The sequence below is a fragment of the Eublepharis macularius genome, chromosome 11, assembly GCF_028583425.1.
Source record: "Eublepharis macularius isolate TG4126 chromosome 11, MPM_Emac_v1.0, whole genome shotgun sequence".
Taxonomy (NCBI): Eukaryota; Metazoa; Chordata; class Lepidosauria; order Squamata; family Eublepharidae; genus Eublepharis; species Eublepharis macularius.
In genome coordinates this window covers 88,682,235-88,704,855 of record NC_072800.1, presented here as the reverse complement: position 1 = coordinate 88,704,855, position 22,621 = coordinate 88,682,235, and the positions used below count along the sequence as shown (strand labels likewise).

The window sequence follows — 22,621 nt, the reverse complement described above, 5'->3', positions numbered from 1 at the left end:
TAAAAACAAACCACAAAATCAGATAGCAATCTAAAACCCGAAACAGTCACAAACACGGATTGGGGGTGCCAAAAGTAAACTACAGAAATCGGGGAAAGCCCTGCCGGACAATTCTGGTTTGCAGATTTGCTGAAACAGAAACAAAGATGGTATAGTCCTCACCTCACTGGGCAGCCTATTCCACTGAGATGGAGCTGCCACAGAAAAGGCCCTTCCAGTTTGGTGCAGTGGTTAAGAGCACGGGACTCTAATCTGGAGAGCCGGGTTTGATTCCCCACTCCTTTGCTTGAAGCCAGCTGGGTGACCTTGGGTCAGTCAGTTCTCTGGAGCTCTCTCAGCCCCACCCACCTCAAAGGGTGTTTTGTTGTGGGGATAATAACAACACACTTTGTAAACTGCTCTGATTGAGTATTAAGTCATCCTGAACGGCGGTATATAAATCTAATATTATTATTATTATTATTAATTGATACACATCTAATCCCCGTCAGATGGAGACTAGACCCTCTGAAAGAAGTGAAGGCCCAACAAACTTATCTCAAATCTTGCTGTATATAGCATGTTAGCGTATTGTTTTTGCAACGTATGACTGTTTTACAACATCCATATTTGTATTTTACAACTCATTATTTAGTTGTGACCTTTGGTTTAAATAAGTAACCGGAGAGTGATTAAATAGGAAATTTTTAAAAATCACGTTGCAAGTTGAGCACTGGCTGCTTATTCATGCATACTTTGTAGTACTTTGGGCTTCCTTTTTTCGCCCGGTTAGACCCATTAACTTGCTCCACCCTGATTTGCAATTCACCGCCACAGTATGAATCATATTTAAGTTTTTCAGTGCCAGAGACAACTGTCCCAAATCCAGAGGTTTGCCCAGCCAGTTCCTGAAGTTTTTACTCACTAGGACAAAGCCCAATCGACTTAACTCTCAGTTAAACCTAAACTGAACCGACACGTTGACTCCCTGATATTTTCACTGGATATCCTATTTATTGGCAGATCAGGGTACGGCTGAAAAGCATATAATCAAGCAAGTTTGTAGAAGTTAAGCAGGATTAGTTTTGGTCAATGACTAGATGGCAAACCTGCTAGGAACTGGAAGGAAAACGGGAAATGAATCAACAGTGTTTTTTTTTTTTTTTTTAAAAAACATTTAGGATCTTCTTTCACCACAGACTTCTATTTTAGGTTCAACCAGTTTGGTGTAGTGGTTAAGAGCATCTGGAGAACCAGGTTTGATTCCCCACTTCTCCACGTGAAGCCAGCTGGGTGACCTTGGGTCAGTCACAGCTCTCTCAGAGCTCTCTCAGCCCCACCCACCTCACAGGGTGTTTTGTTGTGGGGATAATAATGACATACTTTGTAAACCGCTCTGAGTGGTTGTTAAGTTGTCCTGAAGGGCGGTATATAAATCGAATGTTGTTGTTATTATTATTATAGGTTGCTTGTTGCATCAAGCAACCTCGGCCACCCACCTTTGGGGTAGGTTGTTCTCCCCACCATTGCACCTTAATGTATTTGGTTAACTTATTTTATTATTGCTTATGGTATGTTGATTTTAGAATTATTGTTTTCTTGTTTTTATTGATTTTAACTGTTGTTCACCGCCCAGAGCCCCTGAGGATGGGCGGTTTATAAATCGAAATAAATAAATAAAAATAAATAAAATGGGATTAAGCAGCCCGTTGGATAGTGGCCCGGATCTGTTTCAGGCTTCTTTTTATTACTTCGGAAAAATACCAACCCAAACTTAAAGGGGACGGTTTCTAAGGGACTCCATCCCAGATCCAGTATTCCACAAATTACCTGTCCAACAATGGACACCACGTCATCACCTCAACAACGGCTGGATCACCTCGGACTTCTCATTCATTTCATTTCCCTCCTGGCTTTTTTAGCAGGAGGGAAGCAAAGGAGAGAACACCCACATGACACTTCAGACTTTCCTAGGCCAGTTTTTGGCACCCAGAGGGCAGGCGGGCTGCCCGTCCAAGAAGAACACAAAATGCCATCTTCTTGGTTTCTCTCCCAGAAAAAGCCTTCAGAAGTGGATTCAACAGAACGTGGCTGGATCGGCACAATGACTATATATGTCCATGCCCAGAGTGGAAAATGAATCATCTGCTCTAGGAATGAGTCAAGGCAGAAGAATCTTGCCAGCCATCTGAACGCAGGAGATCAGTCACAAGATGGAAATAAAAGAGCTGAAAGGAAATCAAGACGGATGGCAGTGAAATACAGTCCGCTTTGTCGAAAAACAGGCAGATGAATTGAAAGATGAACTGAAAGACTGGTTTCAGTGACCGGTGAGGCACTTGATGGTAAACTGCGGTATAGGAGGAGTGGAAACTAGTCAAAGGGTCAAAATTACTGATTTTACTGACCGAGATTCCAAAAAAACCTGGCTAAATTCTGAAAAATTGCTGAACAATTTAATTTCAGCCTATTGATAAATTAGTGCTTTAAAAGTAAAAGTGGGACTTCATTAAAAACAAAATTATGATCTGGCCTCCACCATCTCCACAGCCAGCAACTGCACACTTTTTATTGAAAAAAAATATTTTTATGAAGAGAGGACAATGTTTGAACCGAAAAAAATCTGTCGTGTCACTGGGAAGTCATCATGTTTTCCCTCAAATGCAGTAACGAAAACAAAAAACCACAAATTGCATTCATGAAAACAAAGAAATACTGACTCTACTGACCATTTAAAAAAAAAAACTGACAATGAATGACCAAGATGAAAAACCAACTTTTACTGATTTTATTGGCCCTGACCTGGATAGCCCAGGTGAGCCTGATCGCATCAGATCTCAGAAGCTAAGCAGGGTCGGCCCTGGTTAGTAATTGGAGGGGAGTCCTCCAAGGAAAACCAGGGTTGCAGAGGCAGGCAATGGCAAACCACCTCTGTTAGTCTCTTGCTGTGAAAACTCCACCAGGGGTCGTCTTAAGTCAACTCAGACTTGAGGGCACTCTCCACCACCACTGATTTTACTGACCATTTTCCAACCCTGGTATAGGATTTACCAGCAAAAAACACTGACCTGATGGCCCAGGCTAGCCTGGACACATCTGATCTTGGATGCTAAGCAAGGTCAGCTCTGGTTAGTACTTGAAGGGTAGGCCACCAAGGTCTACTAGGAAGCGGTTCTTCAGGGACTCAGGCAGACCTTCTGCTCGAGGTCCTGGAGATGTGAGAGATTGAACCTGGTGTAGCGGTTAAGAGCGGCGGGACTCTAATATGGAGAACCAGGTTTGATTCCCTACTTCTCCGCTTGAAGCCAGCTGGGTGACCTTGGCTCAGTCACAGCTCTCTCAGAGCTCTCTCAGCCCCACCCACCTCACAGGGTGATTGTCGTTGTGGGGATAATGAGAACATACTTTGTAAACCACTCTGAATGGGTGTTAAGTCATCCTGAAGGGTGGTATATAAATCAAATGTTGTTGTTATTATTATTATTATTATGGGTACAAAGCAATTTACTGTGATCCGTAGTCACTTCCCCCTCCCTGAATTACTGCATTGGGAGCATCTCTGGGACTGTATCGCTCTCGTCTCTCAACTGCCTTTCTTACACACACAAGGTGGAGGGGGAGAGAAAACCCTGTGATTAGTTTATAACTGTGAGGAGAAGGAAGCACTTTATCATGTCAGGAAAATACTCCAGGAAGCAAAGAGGCCTCATTATAAGGAAACCCTCTGGTGTTCTCTTCGTCCGACAAGCCTTCCCTTTTGCTGTCCGTGTATGGGGGGGCCTGGAGTTTCCGTGAGTGGCAAGGCTCACAGAGAAAGTCCAATAATGCACACGTCCTTGACCGGCTTCCTATTTACAATATAGGAGAAACAAACAGGCGGGCTGATAAAACGAGGAGAGGGCCCCGGCCACTTCAAAATGACAAACGGCGAGAGGAATAAGAATACGGGGTTCGGTTTAGTCAGTTTCCTGTGTGTTTTTTTCGGGAAGGTGCGGGCCGCCCTTTCTTCAGTGTGGTTTCCGGTCCGCACGGCTACAAGGCAGCCCTCATGTCAAGCGGGTGCAAGGGAGGCCGTAGGACTTGCCTCGGAAACTAGGAAAGTCCCGACTGATCAGCGTGAGTTGCAGAGGCCAGGAAAAGAAATCTGGGGGAATCACACCAGAGGGCTACATCCGGCCAGGGCACTCCTTTGCACAGGACTTCCTTTCCCGTCAGCAAAGGGAATCATTTCCTGGTATCTGCAACTGCGGGGAATATCGAGGAAACAAACTGAACGAAATGGACCTCTCTGATGGTTGTTGTGGGTTTTCCGGGCTGCATTGCCATGGTCTTGGCATTGTAGTTCCTGACGTTTCGCCAGCAGCTGTGGCTGGCATCTTCAGAGGTGTAGCACCAAAAGACAGAGATCTCTCAGTGTCCCACAACAACCATCGTTCTCCGGCCGATGGTTTTTGCTCTGGTGTTGCTTTGGAAGCTACTTCCAGGCTGTTCTCCATGTCAGAACTCAGGTCCCACAAGATTGAATGCTCTTTCCCTCATGGGGGGGGGGGATTTCTTTTTCCTCCAAGGACAATTTGAACATATGATACCCTGCCTGCTGTACAGGCTGGTCAGTGTACGCTGTCTGTGAGATCTGGGTTTAAATATAAATGTATTAATGGCTGAGAAGATGCTATGCGTTTTAATGCACTTTTATGTGTTTTTAGCATCATGTTTTTTCCTGTGTTTTAATTGTTCAATTGTAACAGCCTTCAGCCTCACACAATCAGCATTTTCTGATTCTGAGAAACGTGAAAACCAACTGATTTCATTCCCTAGTACGATTATCAGACACCTCCTTGTTCCAGGTTTTACCTGCACCTCCTTGGATCACAGGAAGCGCAGGCCTTGCTATGTAGGTGATAAGACTGATGTATGCCATGGTCGCACATTAGTGCTTAGGGCAGAGGTCCCCAACCTTTTTGAGCCTGTGAGCACATTTGGAATTCTGATGCAGAGTGGTGGGCACAGCTACAAAATGGCTGCTACAAAATGGCGGCTGCAAGGGGATGGAGCCAGCCACAAAATGGCTGCCACAGCTTACCTTCAGTCATACAGTGAAGATCCTTGTGCTGCTGTGGTGGCAGCTTCTGCCAAAGCAGCATTTTAAAAAATCTACACAGTCAAATCTTCAATGGCCAATGCCCCACCCAGTTTCTCAAAACACCTGGTGGAAACCAGGAAAGATGTAGGCAGGTGCTGTGGTGCCCATGGGCACCATGTTGGGGATCCCTGGCTTAAGGTGTTTGGCGCACCCCCCCTTTTGTCCTCAGGACAACCTGTGTGGAAGGTTAGGTGGAGAGGGAGTGACTGGCCCACTAGGAATGGAGACACCTGGGGTACAAATCCCACTTCTGCAACAAAGCTTGTGCCGGACACTCTTCCGCAGCTTAACCCACCTTGCGCGGTTTCTGGGATAAAACGAAGGAGGGGAGCCCTTCTTGGAGGAAGGATGCAATAAAAATGAAATAAATGCTATAAGAAAGGGGACGCTCTTTGAATCAGTTTTGTTTGAGCGCACCAGGTGTTGCCAACGGACCCACTCAATAGTGCGTTTAATTCATCAGGCGTTTTTCTAGCGCTAATTCATTCCAGCAAAAAGCAGTCTGTCTCTGTCTCTCCACCCCGCCCCACACTTCTGGGAGCATTAAAAAAAAACTGGGTAAAAATACAGGACTTTGTGTTTGTTTGCATGCATGCAGATATGAGCATGGAGGGAGTGGGTGGGAAAACTTGGCTCCCATAGAGACTGCTGTGTTGAAAGCACAGCCCACACCCTATAAGACATAAATTCAAACATATCCCTAGGTTCTTCTGGTTTTTATCTTCCTGGGAAAGGGAGAGCCCCTTCCCGTTGCCTTTCCATTTTCCACACTTTTCGAAGCCTTGGGTTTGACCTGGCATAGGCAAGTATCGGGCGGGGAGGAGGACATATGGACATTATTACTAATTTGTTATTATTTAGGCAAGGCTGCAAGGAATTGTAGGAGGGATTTTGGCAATTCTTTCCCCCAGTATACACACCCCTTCATCTTCACATAAAAAGCAGCCTTGCTAGATCAGACCAACGGTCCATCTAAGTGGCCAGCCAGATGCCAAGTGGCTAGCCAGATGCCACAGGGAAGCATGCAACGATCAAACCTAAGCAAGTCTACGCAGAAGCACATCCCATGTTATTTAATCGGGCTTGCTCCGAAGAAAGGACCTCAGCCTTTGAACTTGGAATTCAGCTATCAGGGCTAACAGCCAAGAGATCCTATCATCCACAAACTGGTCCAACTCTCTTTTCAGTCCACCTAAGCTAGCGGCCCTCGCTTCATCTTGTGGCAGTAAGTTTCACAGTTCAGCTATGAGCTGTGTGGAGTAGTACGTCTGTGTGTCTGCTTATTTAGCCTTCAGAACTCGGTGGTCTCTGACATGCAGACGTGAAGCCACGTTATACTTAATCAGACTCTGTCTAATGGCAGTAGCTCTCCATGATCTCTCAGGCAGAGGTCCTTCCAACTGGAGATGCTGGGAAATGAACTCAGGACCTTCTGCTTGCCGAGCAGAGGCTCGTCTACTGAGCCACAGTCAGTCCCCAAGTTGGGCTAGGATCTGGGAGGTTATACTCTGCTGCTATGGATCTGGGTCAGTCTCTCTGTCAATGTGGGGGGGGGATAGGTAATGGGAAAAGAGACGAGTTTTTCCTGCAAAGAATGGTTTCTTCTTGTGTACAACTGGGCACGTTTTGTGCTATGACAAAAAATATTTATGCACTGTGAAATAAGTTCTTGTGCAGTTGGATATACAGGATTTTTTTAAAAGTGAGAACGATTTAAAAAGAGAAGACAGAAAATGAAGACGGATGCTGTTTCCTTTCAATATTTACAGATATTGCGCCAACACTGATTGACTAGTTCAAGGAGTTTATTGCCTTGTACTGACCTCTATTTAATACAGAGGAGTGTTAGTCTGTAGTTGCAAAATGGTAAAGAGTCCAGTAGCACCTTTAAGACTAACCAACTTTACTGTAGCATCAGCTTTTGAGAGTCGCAGCTCTCTTTGTCAGATGCAGAGAGCTGTGGTTCTCAAAAGCTTATGCTACGATAAAGTTGGTTAGTCTTAAAGGTGCCACTGGACTCTTTACTATTTAATACAGGGGGTCATATCCTACTTCTCTGTCCAGCTGAGACTGAAGCCTCACTCCAACATAAGGGGCTCTGATAGATTAGTTGTTGTAGATGTTCCGGGCTGTACGGCCGTGGTCTTGGCATTGTAGTTCCGGACACGTAGTTCCTGGCTCTGATAAGAGTTTGTTTTACTTCATTTATACCCTGTCTTTTCCCCCAACGGGGACTCAAACTACGACTCTCCGCTTTTCCATTTCATCATCACAACAACCTTGTGAGGTTGCAGGCAGAGAGCGTGACTAGTTCTGCCTTTAACAGCTGGGCAGGGCACCAAAACCTCAGCCAGCTGTTTCTCATCTGTGCTTTGCTGAGCAGAGCACGGCTCCACCTCTGGGTCCACCATCCAGCTGTTAAAGGCACTGGATGTGGCGGCAGGAAGGCCAAGGACCACAGTGTCGGGCCAGCTTTGGTTTTCTGCACAGCTTTTTGCGCTCGCTTGTTTAGCGTACTCTGGGTGGGTTTGGGGTATGCTTTGGGGAACTGCCAACGCATTCGCACAACCGCCCTTTGATACGGGGTGGCCAGAAGACAGCCTCTTCCTGCTTCTTTGTTTAAACATTTATACTCTACTTCTCTCCCAGACGGGGTCCCAAAGCAGCCTACATCATCATTTTTCCCTCTTCCCCTTTAAATTCATAGCAACCATAACCCTACGAGGTAGATCGAGATGAGCAGCCGTGTTAGTCTGTCTGAAGCAGCAGGAAGGAGCAAAAGTCTGGTAGCACTTATAAGAGCTCATACCCTACCACAAACGTTGTTAGTCTTATAGGTGCTACTGAACTCCTGCTCCTGTGAGGCGGGTGAAGCTCAGAGTGTGAGACTAGCCCAAGGTCACCCAGTGAGTTTCGATGGCACAGTGGGGATTCGAACCAGGGTCTCCCAGAGCCTAATCCGACACTCTTAACAACTCCACCACACTGGGTCTTTTGGTTTGTAGATTTAGCCAACTTTGCCCCCTCCAAGATAATGGGAGCTGCTAGATATGACTTCCAGCTAGCCAGACCTTTGCAGTGCAATCCCAAACAGAGTTACTCTGGTCTAAGGCCACTGAAATCAATGGTCCACTGTTGGTCTCTGTCTAGGAGTGCATCCCTGAGCCATCAGGTTAAAGAAGTCAAGAAGGAAAGCTCAGGGTGAGGAACAAACACACACAGAAATATCAAACGTGCTTTGTCAAATATGGAATCACCATGCCGTTTTTCTCCTTGAATCAAGAATCATTTGCATAGCGCTCCCTGCTGATGTTGCAATCCTAATGTGGGTGGGTGGATGCAGAAGGATATTTCACAGACTCAGGATACTGCCAGAATAGTTTAGAAAAATGTCCGACAGAAGCCAAAACTTGGATAATTTTGGACTTAGGTGGCCTTTGGAAGACGTACATTCATTATAGGCTCATTGTCCCAGTCATCGCTTTAAGCTCATTGGACAGATTTAGACTGTGCGGAGGGAAAGGCTTAAACATCAAAGAAAACGTTCACTAAACCTGAAGATCTATTTAAAACAAGCCTTATTTTCCTGAAAGGAAATGGTAAAAATCTTGCCACGAGAGTCATGGCGATACTGGGATGGACAAAACCCTGGAAAACTTAATGAAGAAAATATTATAGAAACACACGCAGAGAGCATAACATCATATACCGGGAACAGAATGGCCCAAAAGACTAATTTTTATAACGGTTCTATGAAATATGACTAATTTTCCAACAAAAGCTTTCGAGAAGCCTGGCCGTTAATGGATTGCTCTTTGTACAAGGATGCAAGGGAACGTTCACAAACAATCTGATTACTGAATGCTGAGGTTGTACCTCGGTCCCTCCAGAAGTATTACAGAGCGCTCTGTGCCAAGGAGAGTCCATTAGGGTCACAGTGCCTGTTTCTCATTTAGAGATAGGAAAGCCAAGATGAAAGACCGAGTCGAGCCACATCACCTGGAATGCTACTTGCTATGGAAACTAGTTGGCTGCTTCGGTGAAACGAAACTGCTAAATGTTATTTACTGCCAGGGCTTTTTTTCAGCTGGAACGCAGTGGAAGGAGTTCCGGAACCTCTTGAAAATGGTCACATGGCTGGTGGCCCCGCCCCCTGATCTCCAGACAGAGGAGAGTTTAGATTGCCCTCCGCGCCGCTGAGCAGCGCGGAAGGCAATTTAAACTCCCCTCTGCCTGGAGATCAGGGGGCGGGGCCACCAGCCATGTGACCATTTTCGCCAAGGGTGATTTAAACTTTTAAAAACTCCACCCTTGTTCCAGCTAACCCAAAGTGACATCAATGTGCGGTTCTGGGAGCATGTGCGCACTTTGCGCATGTGCATGCGGTACCAGGGGCACTACCTCCCACCTAGAGTTGTCCCCTGTGCTGGCAACCCACTGAGTTCCACCACCTCTTTTCCCAGAAAAAAGCCCTGTTTACTGCAACTAACAAAGAAGCTCTCCTGGACAATCAGACCAAACCCAAGGTGGGGATCCATAACCGGGAATAAATGTAAAGGACAAGTATGATTTCTAGTAACAACAACAACAACAACAACAACATTCGATTTATATACCGCCCTTCAGGATAACACCCACTCAGAGCGGCTTACAAAGTATGTTACTATTATCCCCACAACAAAACACCCTGTGAGGTGGGTGGAGCTGAGAGAGCTCTGAGAGAGCTGTGACTGATCCAAGGTCACCCAGCTGGCTTCAAGCGGAGGAGCAGGGAATCAAACCCGGTTCTCCAGATTAGAGTCCTGCGCTCTTAACCACTACACCAAACTGGCTCAAGATATGTAGAATTTTATAAATTGATGGGCAAAGTGCTAAGTGCTTTTTCATCTAAATACAATATAAATACAGTTCTACACAATAAATATCTAAAAGTCCTACAAAATATCCACAATCCACAAATATGATTAAACAGATGGCCAACAAAGTCCGTTCATGGTGGTGGGGAAAAAGCATCCAACCGAGAGTTTCTTGTCCACTCTTTCTTTCTTTCTCTCTGTAGGTGCGTGGAGACGAGTTGTTCCCGAAGGAAAAAGATACTTCAGCAGGTAAGCGTCCACAAAAATTACATTAACCGTTTATTTCTTTCTCTTGTTGCAGGTAGAGCCGGAACCAGGTTAACAACAAACTCTCGGTTGGATGACTTTTAGGTGTTTACTGTCAGGGTGCATCAACTGACCTGATCAGAGCGTGTGGCTCTGAAGCGGGGAGAGGTTTATTTGCCTGCTCCCCAACGAAACAATTCTGTTGAAACCCAATACACACCCTGGGCACCTCTTATGAACCCTGAAGGAGAAATAAAACAGTTATCCCTTCTGAGACTTGGAAGAGAAAAGGGATGGACAGAGAGAGAGAGCGCCCTAGATTTCCACCCCCTCTCTCCAAGGTTAAAAGCAACCCTTGATGGAAAGGCTTTGCCCCCCATACTCAAGGCTTGATGGCTGATGCTTAGGCGGAAATCTCACAGCCCAACCCTACACACAGGATGGCCACATAAATATTCAATTACTGGAAATAAATTTTGCAGGTGAGTAATAGATTTTCAAGTCCATGAATATGTTATGATTGTTTCTTCTTTCTTTACATGTCCTCTGAGAAAAAGATGTGATGTCTAACTTCTTCAAAAGGAGTAACTTGAACATAGTCTTGAAGAAGAGACTGGCAAGACGGAGCCTAACGGGCGTTTACCAGCATTATTAATCCCATTTCATAACACCAACTTTTTCAAAGGCTCAACATTATCAAGACCATCAGAGCATCATGTTGCCAAGCAACTTGTATTTGCTATATTTATTGTGCTTATTGTGAGCATATTTGAGCACTTTCAGCACTTTAAATTTTTCAGATTGACATTTTTGTATTGTGGTTGATTTATTGGAAGTTGTTACCCTCTGGTAGGCGGTGGCCTTCTTATTTTCACAGCATTATCCAGGGGAGCCCTTCTCTTTGCTTTTGGTATCTACGATCTGCCACTCTGCCCCAACTCCATTTTATGCATAGTGCATAGTTAACTTCCATGCTGGTAGTTTCAAAATTTGAGTCAGCATTTTGAATACTCCATCTTTTCTGAACCACGCGATTCTGACTCCGTACATTCACCAAGATTCGAATCCCCCACTCTGCCACGAAGTTCGCAAGATGACCTTGGGCCGGCCGCTCTCTGCTAGAGTGCTACCTCGCAGGGTTGTTGAGAGAGTAATGCAGAAGAAGGAAGATGCATGTGCTGTGCTCCTTGGAGGGAGGGAGAGATTTAAAAAGTCGTAAAGCTAGAGCTGCCTTGCGGTCCTTTTACCAAGGGGGGTACTGCTATTCAATGTGATGTGGCCAGGCCCCAGGCAGGTCTCAAAATCTGGGACGCTGAGCCCCTGGAAAAACCTAGGCTGGGAAGAGCCATTCACAGACTTCTCAGTCTCACGATCAATTTAAAATAATACCTGTGGAGTGGATGTGGTGGTGGAGAATGCCCTCAAGTCCGCCCGGAGCCTGCTTGTTTGGGGAGGGTGAAATAAAAGTCGAAATAAATAAATAAGTCACAGCTGACTTATGGCAACCCCTGGTGGAGTTTTCATGGCAAGAGACTAACAGAGGAGGGTTTGCCATTGCCTGCCTCTGCAACACCGGTCTTCCATGGAGGTCTCCCATCCAATTACTAACCAAGGCCGACTCTGCTTAGCTTCTGAGATCTGATGAGATCGGGTTCACCTGGGCTATCCAGGGCCTCCAATATTTTAAAGCTGAAAATAAGAATATATTTATAATGCTCCAATAATTCTGGGTTTGAACCCACCCTCTCAATTTCTCATGGCTGAAGACTCTTGCTGTGTTCACGTACTCTGCAGTCCCCTGTCTTGCCCTAGTTTAAAAACTAGGAGGGGGGTTGTTTGGGTAAAGGTAAAGGTAAAGGTTAGGGTTGCTCTAACCCTAACCCTGTGCAAGCACCAAGTCATTACTGACCCATGAGAGACGTCGCATCACGATGTTTTCCTGGCAGACTTTTTGTTATGGGGTGGCTTGCCATTGCCTTCCCCAGTCATCTACACTTTACCCCCAGGAAACTGGGTACTCATTTTACCGACCTCCGAAGGACGGAAGGCTGAGTCAACCTTGAGCCGGCTACCTGAACCCGGCTTCCGCCAGGATCGAACTCAGGTTGTGAGCAGAGCTTGGGCTGCAGCTTACCACTCTGCTTAAAACAGCATTTGTCCTGCAAGCTATACCAAGCTATATCGTGGATGTACTAAAGAAATAATTACACTGCAGAATACACTGCCAGCAAACGTAGTGATGGTCACGGGCATCGATGAGTTTAAAAGGGGCTTGACAGACTGATGGAGGTCTGTCGAGGGCTGCCAGCCATGGCGACTAAAGCCCCAGGAGGCAACATCACAGGAAGGGCTCAGCCTCTACGTCCTGTTCATCAGCCCTCCAGAGCAACTGGTTCAGCTGCTGGGTGAAAAGAGACACTGGACTCGATGGACCAAGACTCTTCTTACGTTCCTGTGAGTGCTTGGAACGCACCAAACTGGCACCCGAATGCTAAATATCTGGTGTTCATCACAGTGAAGGTTTATCTGGATGCTGCCGGCCCTTTATTGGAACCGCATGAAAGAACTGTTAATAAAGAAAACCAGATGTTGAGGGATAAAGGAGTAGGGGAGGGAATAAAGATCACGGCTCTACCGTTTTAAAGGCAGAGATTACCTACCCCGCCAACCCCACCGGAGAGAGCGAGGTTTACATTTTCTCAGAAGTAGAGAGGTGGGGAGATAAACCAGGTAAAGCACGCCAAAGTTGCTCTCCTTCACTGTGAGGACTTCCTGTTGTCTGTTTGGGGCAAAATCCGCATTTGGAGGGAGCCGATGGGCTCAGGTCTGAGATCTGAATCAGTCACCTTGTGCTTCAAGCTCAAACCACTACACCACACTGCCCATCTGTTGTTAACAAGTGCTGACGCAGGGAATACTGCCTTGCTTTCATCCCTCCCTCTGTCCCTCATAATAAAAACGAGAATCTGGATTTCTCTGGTAGGGCTTAAGACCTTTACGTTCCTGTCCTCTCTTTGATGGTTCCTATTCAGTGATTTTCAAGCCAAACCGTGGTTCTCTGTACTGTCTGTTCACCAGATGCTAACAAGGGTGAAAAATAACTAGACGCCCAGCTGATGTATAACCAGGAGAGGCTTTTGGAAATGTCAAACCACAGGTTTGAAACAAAACAAGGGAAAAGGGAATGAAAAGAATGAGAAAAGAATGTCTGGACTTCAGTAACGGAAAGGGGGAGGGCAGAGGAGGCCACTGCCCGGGGCTGCAGTAATGGCCAGCCGCTGACCCACCAGAAATTAAGGCTCCAACAGGGGGGCCAATTTGTGTGTCACAAATCGAGACAACGGTTGTTACAAGCTGGCAGTTCATTTAGGAGAGAATGAAGAATTCACCTTGCTGGATTCAGAACCAAGATTTACCTGTGAGCTCAGCGTGACATATATGGCTCTCCCTCCCCCTTCCCCATTTCATCAGCCCTGTAAGATGGGGTAGTCTGAGACTATGTGACTAAGTCAAAGTCATCCAGGAAGCTTCATGTCAGAGCTGGGATCTGCACCTGGGGAGGTAGTTGTGAATTTCCTGCAGGGTGCGGGGGGGGGGGGGGGTTGGACTAGATGACCCAGGAGGTCCGTTCCAACTCTACAATTCTATGATCCCAGGTTCCAGCCAGATGCTGTAACAACTACACCATAGTTCCTCCATCTTATCCAGGATTCTGTTTCCAACAGAGATGTTTCTTAGGAACCAAGACTGGAAGGCAACGCTCCCTTCTCCCCCTGCCTTTATTGGTTTTACACACTGCCGGGAATTCAGAGGTATATTTCTGCAACCTGGGGCTCAATTTCTGCGGTAACTCCCGTAGAAAGACCTTTCTTCCACCATCCTGTCTAAATCTGTTTTCCAGCTGCAACATTGGTCGTAGCAAAATCCCTAAACTCACTTGCGTTGTCCAATGAAGTACTGAAACGGTACACAGTATCCTCGCATGATTACGAGAGAAAGAAAATTCTTTCTCTTACACTCGTCCATAATTCTCTGTAACCTCCCCACCCCATGATTTTTTTTTTAAATTAAAGAAGGCCCCAAACGCTTCAGTCTTTCCTTCTGGGGAAGGTATTCCAAATCAACTTCAAAGAGGGTGACTCCTTTACTTAAAGGTCAGCCGTCTTGGGTGCTTTGAACATTCTGGCTGCAAACGCCAAACTGCCAAATGAAAACTGCTGCGACCTTCAATATGCCAATCGCTTTTAAAAGAGTGCCCTCTGCTGATCGTCCAGATGCATTTCCGCTAGGCAGGCATCCCAGGTTAGAGATGAAGGCTTCGGCCTGACTTTATTTTGGTGGTGAGAAAAAATTCAGGCGAAGGTAGAGCTTACAGGGTGACTCTCTTGCGGCATATGGAGCCCGATTTCACAACAGGAATGACAGTTCTGGATTTTAATTTCAGGCAGGTAGCTGTGTTGGTCTGCGGTAGAATAGCAGGATTTGAGTCCAGTGGCACCTTTCCTTTTACCTTTCCTTTTAGTTCCTTAGAAGCTCACTGATTAACAAATCTTGAGCAGCAGAAAGTTCTTGTTCATCGTTTTTTAGACTCAAGGGATAGAAGGACTCACTTCAAATAGGATGTGGACAAAATCGAGGGGGTGCAGAGGAGAGGGACGAGGATGATCAGGGGTCTGGAGACTGAGCCCTACGAGGAAAGGCTGAGGGCCTTGGGAATGTTTAGTTTGGAGGAGATTGAGGGGGGACATGATTGCTAAATATTTGAAAGGCTGTCATTTGGAGGAGGGCAAGGAGCTGTTCCAATTGGCAGCAGAGGGTAGAACCCGAAACAACGGGCTTAAATTACATGCACAAAGGTACCAGATGGATATTAGGAAGAACTTTTTCACGGTCAGAGTAGTTCAAAGGTGGAATCAGCTGCCTAGGGAGGTGGTGGTGAGCTCCCCTTCACTGGCAGTTTTCAAGAAGAGGCTAAATGAATATTGGACAGGGATGCTTTAGGCTCATCCTGCATTGAGAAGGGGTTGGACTAGAAGGTCTGTATGGCCCCTTCTGACTCCGTGATTCTGTGAAGGACTGAAACAAATTTTGCTACCAGTGGCACCTTAGAGACCAACAAGATTTTTAGTGCATACGCTTTTGAGAGTCAGAGCTCCTTTCTCTGGATCATGAAGAAAGGAGCTTTGAAGAATAAGCCATGAAGCATAACCCCACCTGGAATTACAGCCAATAGTTCGAGAACGGTTGCTCTAAACAGATTAACGTGGAGGGAAGCCTGCTTACAAGGAAATGTGTTTCTAAGTAAACGCGAGCTCTGGAGCTCTGACGCTTGAAAGCTTATATAGCAAAAATGTTGTTGGTCTCTAAAGTGCCACTGGACTCAAGTGTGGCAGGGACATTTTGGAGCAGCGCTCACCATCACCTCTCAGAATTCGAGAAGAGCCCACAGGTTCAAAAAACGGAGGACCGCTGCTCTAAACTTGCCCTTTCCCATCAAGACCATTCTTAATCTTAAGTTTTAGGGTTGCCAGTCTCCTGGTGGTGGGGACTGGAGATCTCCCAGAGTTACAACTGATCTCCAGATGAAAGAAATCAGTTCCCCCAGAGATAACGGCAGTTTTGGTGGGTGGACTCTGCGGCATTATACCCTGCCGAGGTCCCTCCCCTCTGCAAACCCCGCCCTCCCCAGGCTCCACCCAGAAATCTCCAGGAATTTCCCAACCCAGAGTTGGCAACCCTTGCCTCTCCCTTGCCTCTCCTCCAGTGGTCCGCAGCCTTTTCAGATGCAGTCCTACCTTTAAGCCGTGCACTGGCCCGTGATGCAGTGAGCTTTAAGTACATGAAAGAAGAGATGTGACGAAAAGGGGGAAAGCCAGAGAGAGTGATGACCTCAGCAGTGTTGAGGCCAGGACTGTGAGTGGACGGAGGGAGTCAGAGAGAAATAAAAAATGGCCCAAGCATCAGATGGACTGTAGAGTGACAAAGCAAGACCAGAGCTCTGCAGTGGCCTCATCTCCCCATCCTGCTATGTGCAAGAATAAGCAAACAGCACTGCATTCTTGCTCTTTGTGTGCCTGCTTCTAGCAGGTCCCTCCCCAAAGAAGCAAAACATGGAGTGTCTACGGGGGGTTGGGATCCAACAGGGGAGGACCCTGTGACCCCAGAGAGGGCCACGGCTTGTAGTTGAAGACCGCTGCCCTATTTTCCCTCCACTGAATACCAAAGCTCCTTTCTTAAGATGTGTAGCTGAGATTGTAAGCTTCTTGGGGCAGGGACTGAGATCTCCCCCCACAAAGCAGCACGTACACTGACAGAGACAGATAAACAGTTCCCTGCAAAAACCACAGAAACGGTATTCTCGCAAGGCCCCCGTCATGATCCTACCTGCAGTCTGAAAACCGGGTTTCGCTCTTTCTAGGTGGCCTCGCTGGTTTCTCTCTTCCATCTCCCGAGGGCCTCGGAAAACCATTTAACCAGGAGCTCTTCTCGTTCCCCTCCGTATCGTAGCTGGATGCAGATTTCCGAGCTTCGGTTTGGGGTCTGTCGGACACCCATCTGGCAACAGGGTCATTTTTAACCTTGGTGGAATTTTTGGCTTTTTCATCCGCTGTATTTGCATGGGGACCGAACAACATCTTGGATGAGTGCTCCTTCCCTATGTCTAGGGAACTGCCAAACTGTAAAGAGAGGAGATTTGCGGACTGTCTGGAAGTTCCTTTAGTCTCTTGGAAATCGTTGCTTGGCACTCCAAAAGAACTCTTTGTACGGTCTTCTTCTCGAAGCTGTGTTGAGTTACTGATTCCAGAGGGCCGTTTCAAGTGCCTTCTTTTCACAGAATCCTAAAAAACATTGCCCAGAGAGAATTTATTTTTATTTTGATCATCATCATCATCATCATCATCATCATCAATTTATTTATTTTTTTCAGAACAAAGAGGGGTACAGAAAAAAGGGGACATTAAGGTCAAGGGAACAATAAGATTTTGCACTACAAGAGTTGCTATAATAAAATACAGAGTACACAGAACATATCTTAATCAGAGTTCATCAATATTACATCTCCTATTCCAACTCCTGTGAATCTTTGCAAACTAAATACGATCTTTTTCCTACACAGTATTCAATTTTAGATCGACTGAAGGTCAAAACAAGCGGTCTCCGTGTACATTCTTACTGCTATATCTTAATATGGTCTAATGCTTCTATACAAATCATTTTGATACTTTGATAGTTAAGAGGTTCAACGTTTGTGCTGGCATTAAGCAAAGACTTCAAAGGATTCCCAAGCCACCGTAACGCAGCCATTTTGGAAAGACAAGTTACCTCTCTGATTGTTCATCAGAAACGCAAGATTTTCACCAGGCTCCATGTCTGAGTTGCCAGAGTTACGTCGGGTGGAATATGGCGGCCAAATTACTCAGGAAAGAAGAAAGCTTTCCCAACATTAGGCTGGAAACAGTTTTAAGGAGAGCAAGATAGACACATTCCTTGTGTCCTGATATCATCTCTGGTCAAATAAGGTTTTGGAAGCATGCCAGAACCCTGCTGAACCTGTTTAACCAGAGATAGAGTTTTAGGAGGACCACAACATTCTTCAGAAATGAAGAACCTAAAAAGAGCCTTGCTGGATCAGACCAAATCTCTGTCTAGTCTAGCCCTCCTCTTTCACACAGTGGCCAATTGGAGGCCCTCAGAAGGCCCAAATACAAGAACATGGCTAGAGCTACCTCCAGTTCCGGAGGTAGCCCGGCCTTCAGAGCTATAATACCTCAGAACACAGAGGTTCCATTTACCCATCATGGCTAACAGCTATTGGTATACCTAACTGCCATGAAATTTGCCTACTCTCCATTTCAGCCATTTAAACTGCATCTTGTGGCAGGGAGTTCCACAAGGTAATTCTGCACTGAGTGAGAAAATATATATTTTTTTCTTCAATCTGCCTTCCAACTATTTCTTTGAGTGCCTCTAAGCTTCAGGATTTTTGGAAAAGGAGGAAAAATTCATATTCCTCACACTGTGCATAATGTTATGAACGTCTAATATATCCCCCCTTTAATCTTATGTTTTTCTGAGCTAAAAAGCCCCAACCAATATTCTTTAATATTTAATATGTTGAATTGTTGTTATCCGCCCTGAGCCCGCTGATGCGGGGAGGGCGGAATATAAATGTAATAAATTAAATTAAATTTAAATTTCCTCATAAGAAAGATGCTTCATGCTAGGAGGTTCAGCAAATCCTTTTTTTTGGGGTAGAGAGTTAAATTAAACAAAATCAAGAGGTCAAATATTTAGGACCAAAGCAAAGAACAAAACCTCTTGAAAGCTGGCGGTGGGACCAGCCATCATTCCACGGATGATGAGGCCGGGCTTGGTCCGGACTTTCTCTCTCATGGCCGTTCTGGTCTCTGAAGACAGCTCTGGAGTTCTGTGCTCCTCGGTGCTATTTTGAAGCTTTTTCTCTCCCTCAACAAGTGAGCTCTCCGACGCTTGCCAGATCTTGCCTTTCTTGTTTTCTACGCGATGCCTCCGGGAAAGAAAAGTCAGACTGTTGATCTCCTCACCAATTCCGTAGCTGCAAAGAAAACACAGACACGAATACAGATGAAAGAACGTGACTAGTAACCAAATCCACTGATCCAATTTATACGCACATCGCCCAAACGATAGGTAACTTTCATATACTGTGGTATATACTGTGTTGAACTGCAAACTCTGAACTGGGTGGAAAGGTGGCACAGAAATGTTTTAATCACAAAAAAAATAACCGACTTAATTGTAGCATAAGCTTTCGGGAACCACAGCTCTTTGTCAGATGCAACTTTATTGTAGCATAAGCTTTCGGGAACCACAGCTCTCTTCGTCAGAGGCAACTTTATTGTAGCATAAGCTTTTGAGAACCACAGCTCTTTGTCAGATGCATCTGATGATGCATCTGACAAAGAGAGCTGTCGTTCTCGAAAGCTTATGCTACAATAAAGTGGGTTAGCCTTAAAGGTGCTACTGGACTCTTTATTACTTTGCAATTAAAGACTAACACAGCTAACTCCACTATAATGGAACGTATACATTCAAATAAATTAATTACTATTTCATAACCACCACTTTCAATTTTAGGGAAATGCCATTTCAAACGTTTTCTCATTCCTCATGCACCATAATCAAAACAGCTTTTTTATAAAGATAAAATGACTTATTTTACACCTTGACATTCTCCCCAATAAGTGCTCAAAGTGGCTAACATTCCTCTCCTCCCATTTATCCTCACAACAACCCTGTGAGGTAGGTTAGACTGACAGCGTACGGCTGGCTCAAAGTCACCCTGCAAACTGCCATGGCAGAGTAGGTATTCAAACTTGGATCTCTCAGCTCCTTGATGCTCTAATCATTGCCACACACTAGCTTCAGTTTGCAAGCCAGTTAAAACCTGCCTCGTGCAAGCCTATAGGTTAGTTTATGTGTCGTTTAATAAGTCAGGCTTAAAACTGCTTATGCTGTTTCAGCATTTCTTCAACTCCATATTGGATTCCTGCTGGTTTTAAATCTTTGAAAATTTGTATTTATAGACCCTATTATATTCTTATTGAAACATCTTTGCAAATTGACTGTACCGACTCACTCTGTGTAATCTGCCTTGAGTCTCAGTGAGAAAAGCAGTCTATAAATAACACTAACAACAACAACAATAGCCATCTATAGTCCAAGCCCTTTTAAAATATTTTCTCAGAGTAAAATTGAGATGCATGGAGGACGCTGTGGGATCAGGTTGGGCAAGATTCAGTTTGCATTTATTTCGGGGTGGAGCCTTTTGCCATTCTCTTCCCTGCATTTGTTCACTCATCACACAGAATGGCTGAAGAGTTGCCAACCCTGGGTTGGAAAATTCCTGAAAAATTGGGCGGGGGGTGGATCCTGGAGGCGGCAGGGTTTGGGCAGGGAAGGGACCTCCGCAGAATGCCATAGAGTCCACCCTTCAAAGCAGCCATGTTCTCTAGGGGCACTGATCTCTATACAGTCTGGAAACCAGTTGTCATTACAGATCTCCAGCCTGCACCTACCTGACAACTATAAAAGGGTACAAATTAGTTTAGTACTCAGTGTTTAGGGCTAGACTCCTCAAACTTATAATAATTCAGGACATTTTGTTCTCTCTCCCCCCGCCCCCCTCCCGAACTGAAGTATGAAACCTGCTTGCTGTATTTCCATGGGAGCCACTGATGCAGACGTATGTTGTGTGAATCTTTGCATCTCAAGTGTCTGAATGATACTACGGCAACTTGGGAGCATTTGAATGAGCCTCTTCCATCAGGGACATAGATCCAGAGGAGTCAGCTGTGTTAGTTTGTAGTTGCAAAATAGGAAAGAGTCCAGTAGCACCTTTAATACTAACCAACTTTACAGTAGCATAAGCTTTCGAGAACCACAGCTCTCTTTATCAGATGCAACTTTATTGTAGCATAAGCTTTCAAGAACCACAGTTCTCTTCATCAGATGTATTCGTCAGCTTTCAAGAACCACAGCTCTCTTTGTCAGATGCATCGTTTACTATTTTCCAACATGGAAGCGCTGAAAGAAAGCAAAATCCAAGCACTATGTCACATACAGAGATGCAGCAGGCAGCCTCGTCTGGGGAGCCAGGACGCCACCATAAGCCTCATAAGAGCCTGTAAATTGTTTTAATTGAATTACTGGCAATTTCTTTGCAATAAACAGGTTTGGATTTCTGGTTTCAAGATATAAGCACAGCCCAAAAGCGTACACAAAGCCTGCCCCACCAGTATTGTGGTCTAAAAGCCCCGAATTGCGGAATGAAATTGCAACACAATTTTGGACATATTTTGCCTAAAATATGCTACCCTTGGGCTCTGATTGGCTCCAGGATCCTGTCGTGGCAATAAGAACATAAGAACATAAGAACATAAGCAAAGCCATGTTGGATCAGGCCAGTGGCCCATCCAGTCCAACATTCTGTCACACACAGTGGCTAGAAATCCAGTGCCATCTAAAGGACTGTCAGTGAGGCCAGGACACCAGAAGCCCTCCCACTGCCTTCCTTCCAGCACCAAGACAACAGAGCACCACCTCCCCACAAAGAGAATACCATCTATCTCCTGTGGCTAATAGCCACTGATGGACCTCTGCTCCATATATTTGTCACACCCCAATGGAATGGGGTGTGTATGTGTCTTAAACGGTGTGTCCCATTTTATAGCTTAATCTATTACACTTTTTTCAAACCCTTTTGCCATGCAACTCCATGCAACTCCCTCCCTGCCCACCCTAAAATCCAGGAATTTCACACGATTAGCACTAAGCACATCAATCATTTTTAACATATAGCATTACTGAGAAACAGTAATGGGACCTTTTGCATGCTAAGCTAGCTGGGGCTCCAAGACTAAACTATGGCTCCTCCTTGAGTGGTCCTGTGAGCCTCCCTGCACTCCGATACTGGCAAAAACACAGCCTGAACATGCTCAGAGGCACTGTCGTCCCACAGGGCTGCATCCCAGCACTGAAAACAGATTCCGGGGCAGGAGTCTCTCAGTGAGCTCAGGACCAATCATCCTTTCTGTGGGCCCAGTAGAAATATATAATGCAGGCTCAGACCCATGGGGTTGCCAACTCGGATGGGGAAATTCCTGGAGATTTGGGGGTGGAGTCTGAGGAGGGCTGGGCTTAGGGAGGGGAGGGGGACCTCAGAGGCATATAGAGCCATAGAGTCCGCCCTCTAAAGAAACCATTTGCCATGGACTGCCAGGTTGGCAACCCTGACAAGACTAAAAACTGGATGGCAATCGTTTCCCCCTTCCCTAAAAATGGAAAAGGGATAGGGACACCCAAATTAGGAGCTGGGCAACAGATGAACCCCCCCCCCACCATGCCAGCAGATACACAAGTGTGTTGCAAGTAGGCATAAGGTTGCCAGCTCCAGCTTAGAAAATTCCTGGAGATTTGGGGGGGGGGGTGGAACTTGAGGAAGGCACGGTTTGGGAAGAGGAGGGCCCTTAGCAGGGTAGAATGCCATGGAGACCACCTTCCCAATCAGCCATTTCCTCCAGGAGAACTGAGCTCTCTCTTTCCTGGAGATCAGTTGTTATCCTGGGAGATCTCCAGCCACCACCTGGAGGGTTGGCAAACCCAGAAAAAAGGATCCCAATTATTTCTCCCCCCCCCCACCTCCCTCTTCCCTAAGAATGGAAAGGAGAGAGGAGCACCCAAAACAGCAGCAACAGATCCAAGCTCAGAAGTTCTTCTCTTGGTGCCCCAAATCCATATATACAGAGCTGCCATTTTCAGTTTATCAAGCACAGAGATGCAGCAGGGCTATATTTACTCAAGAGGAAACCTTAACGTGTCCTAGAGGCCTTCGGCAGCCGCCCCAGGGGAGGCTTTC

General features: G+C 45.8%; 1 protein-coding gene across 1 annotated transcript in view; it reads right to left on the bottom strand.

Annotated features, from left to right (window-relative positions):
* Positions 1–22,621, bottom strand: part of MINDY4 (MINDY lysine 48 deubiquitinase 4) — a 94,970-nt gene that overhangs the window by 49,779 nt on the left and 22,570 nt on the right. The window contains exons 4-5 of the mRNA XM_054992021.1: positions 18,541–18,799; positions 16,609–17,063 (exon numbers count right to left, since the gene is read on the bottom strand). Of these exons, the coding sequence (XP_054847996.1) occupies positions 16,609–17,063; positions 18,541–18,799 (714 nt within the window). The remainder of the gene's footprint in view (positions 1–16,608; positions 17,064–18,540; positions 18,800–22,621) is intronic.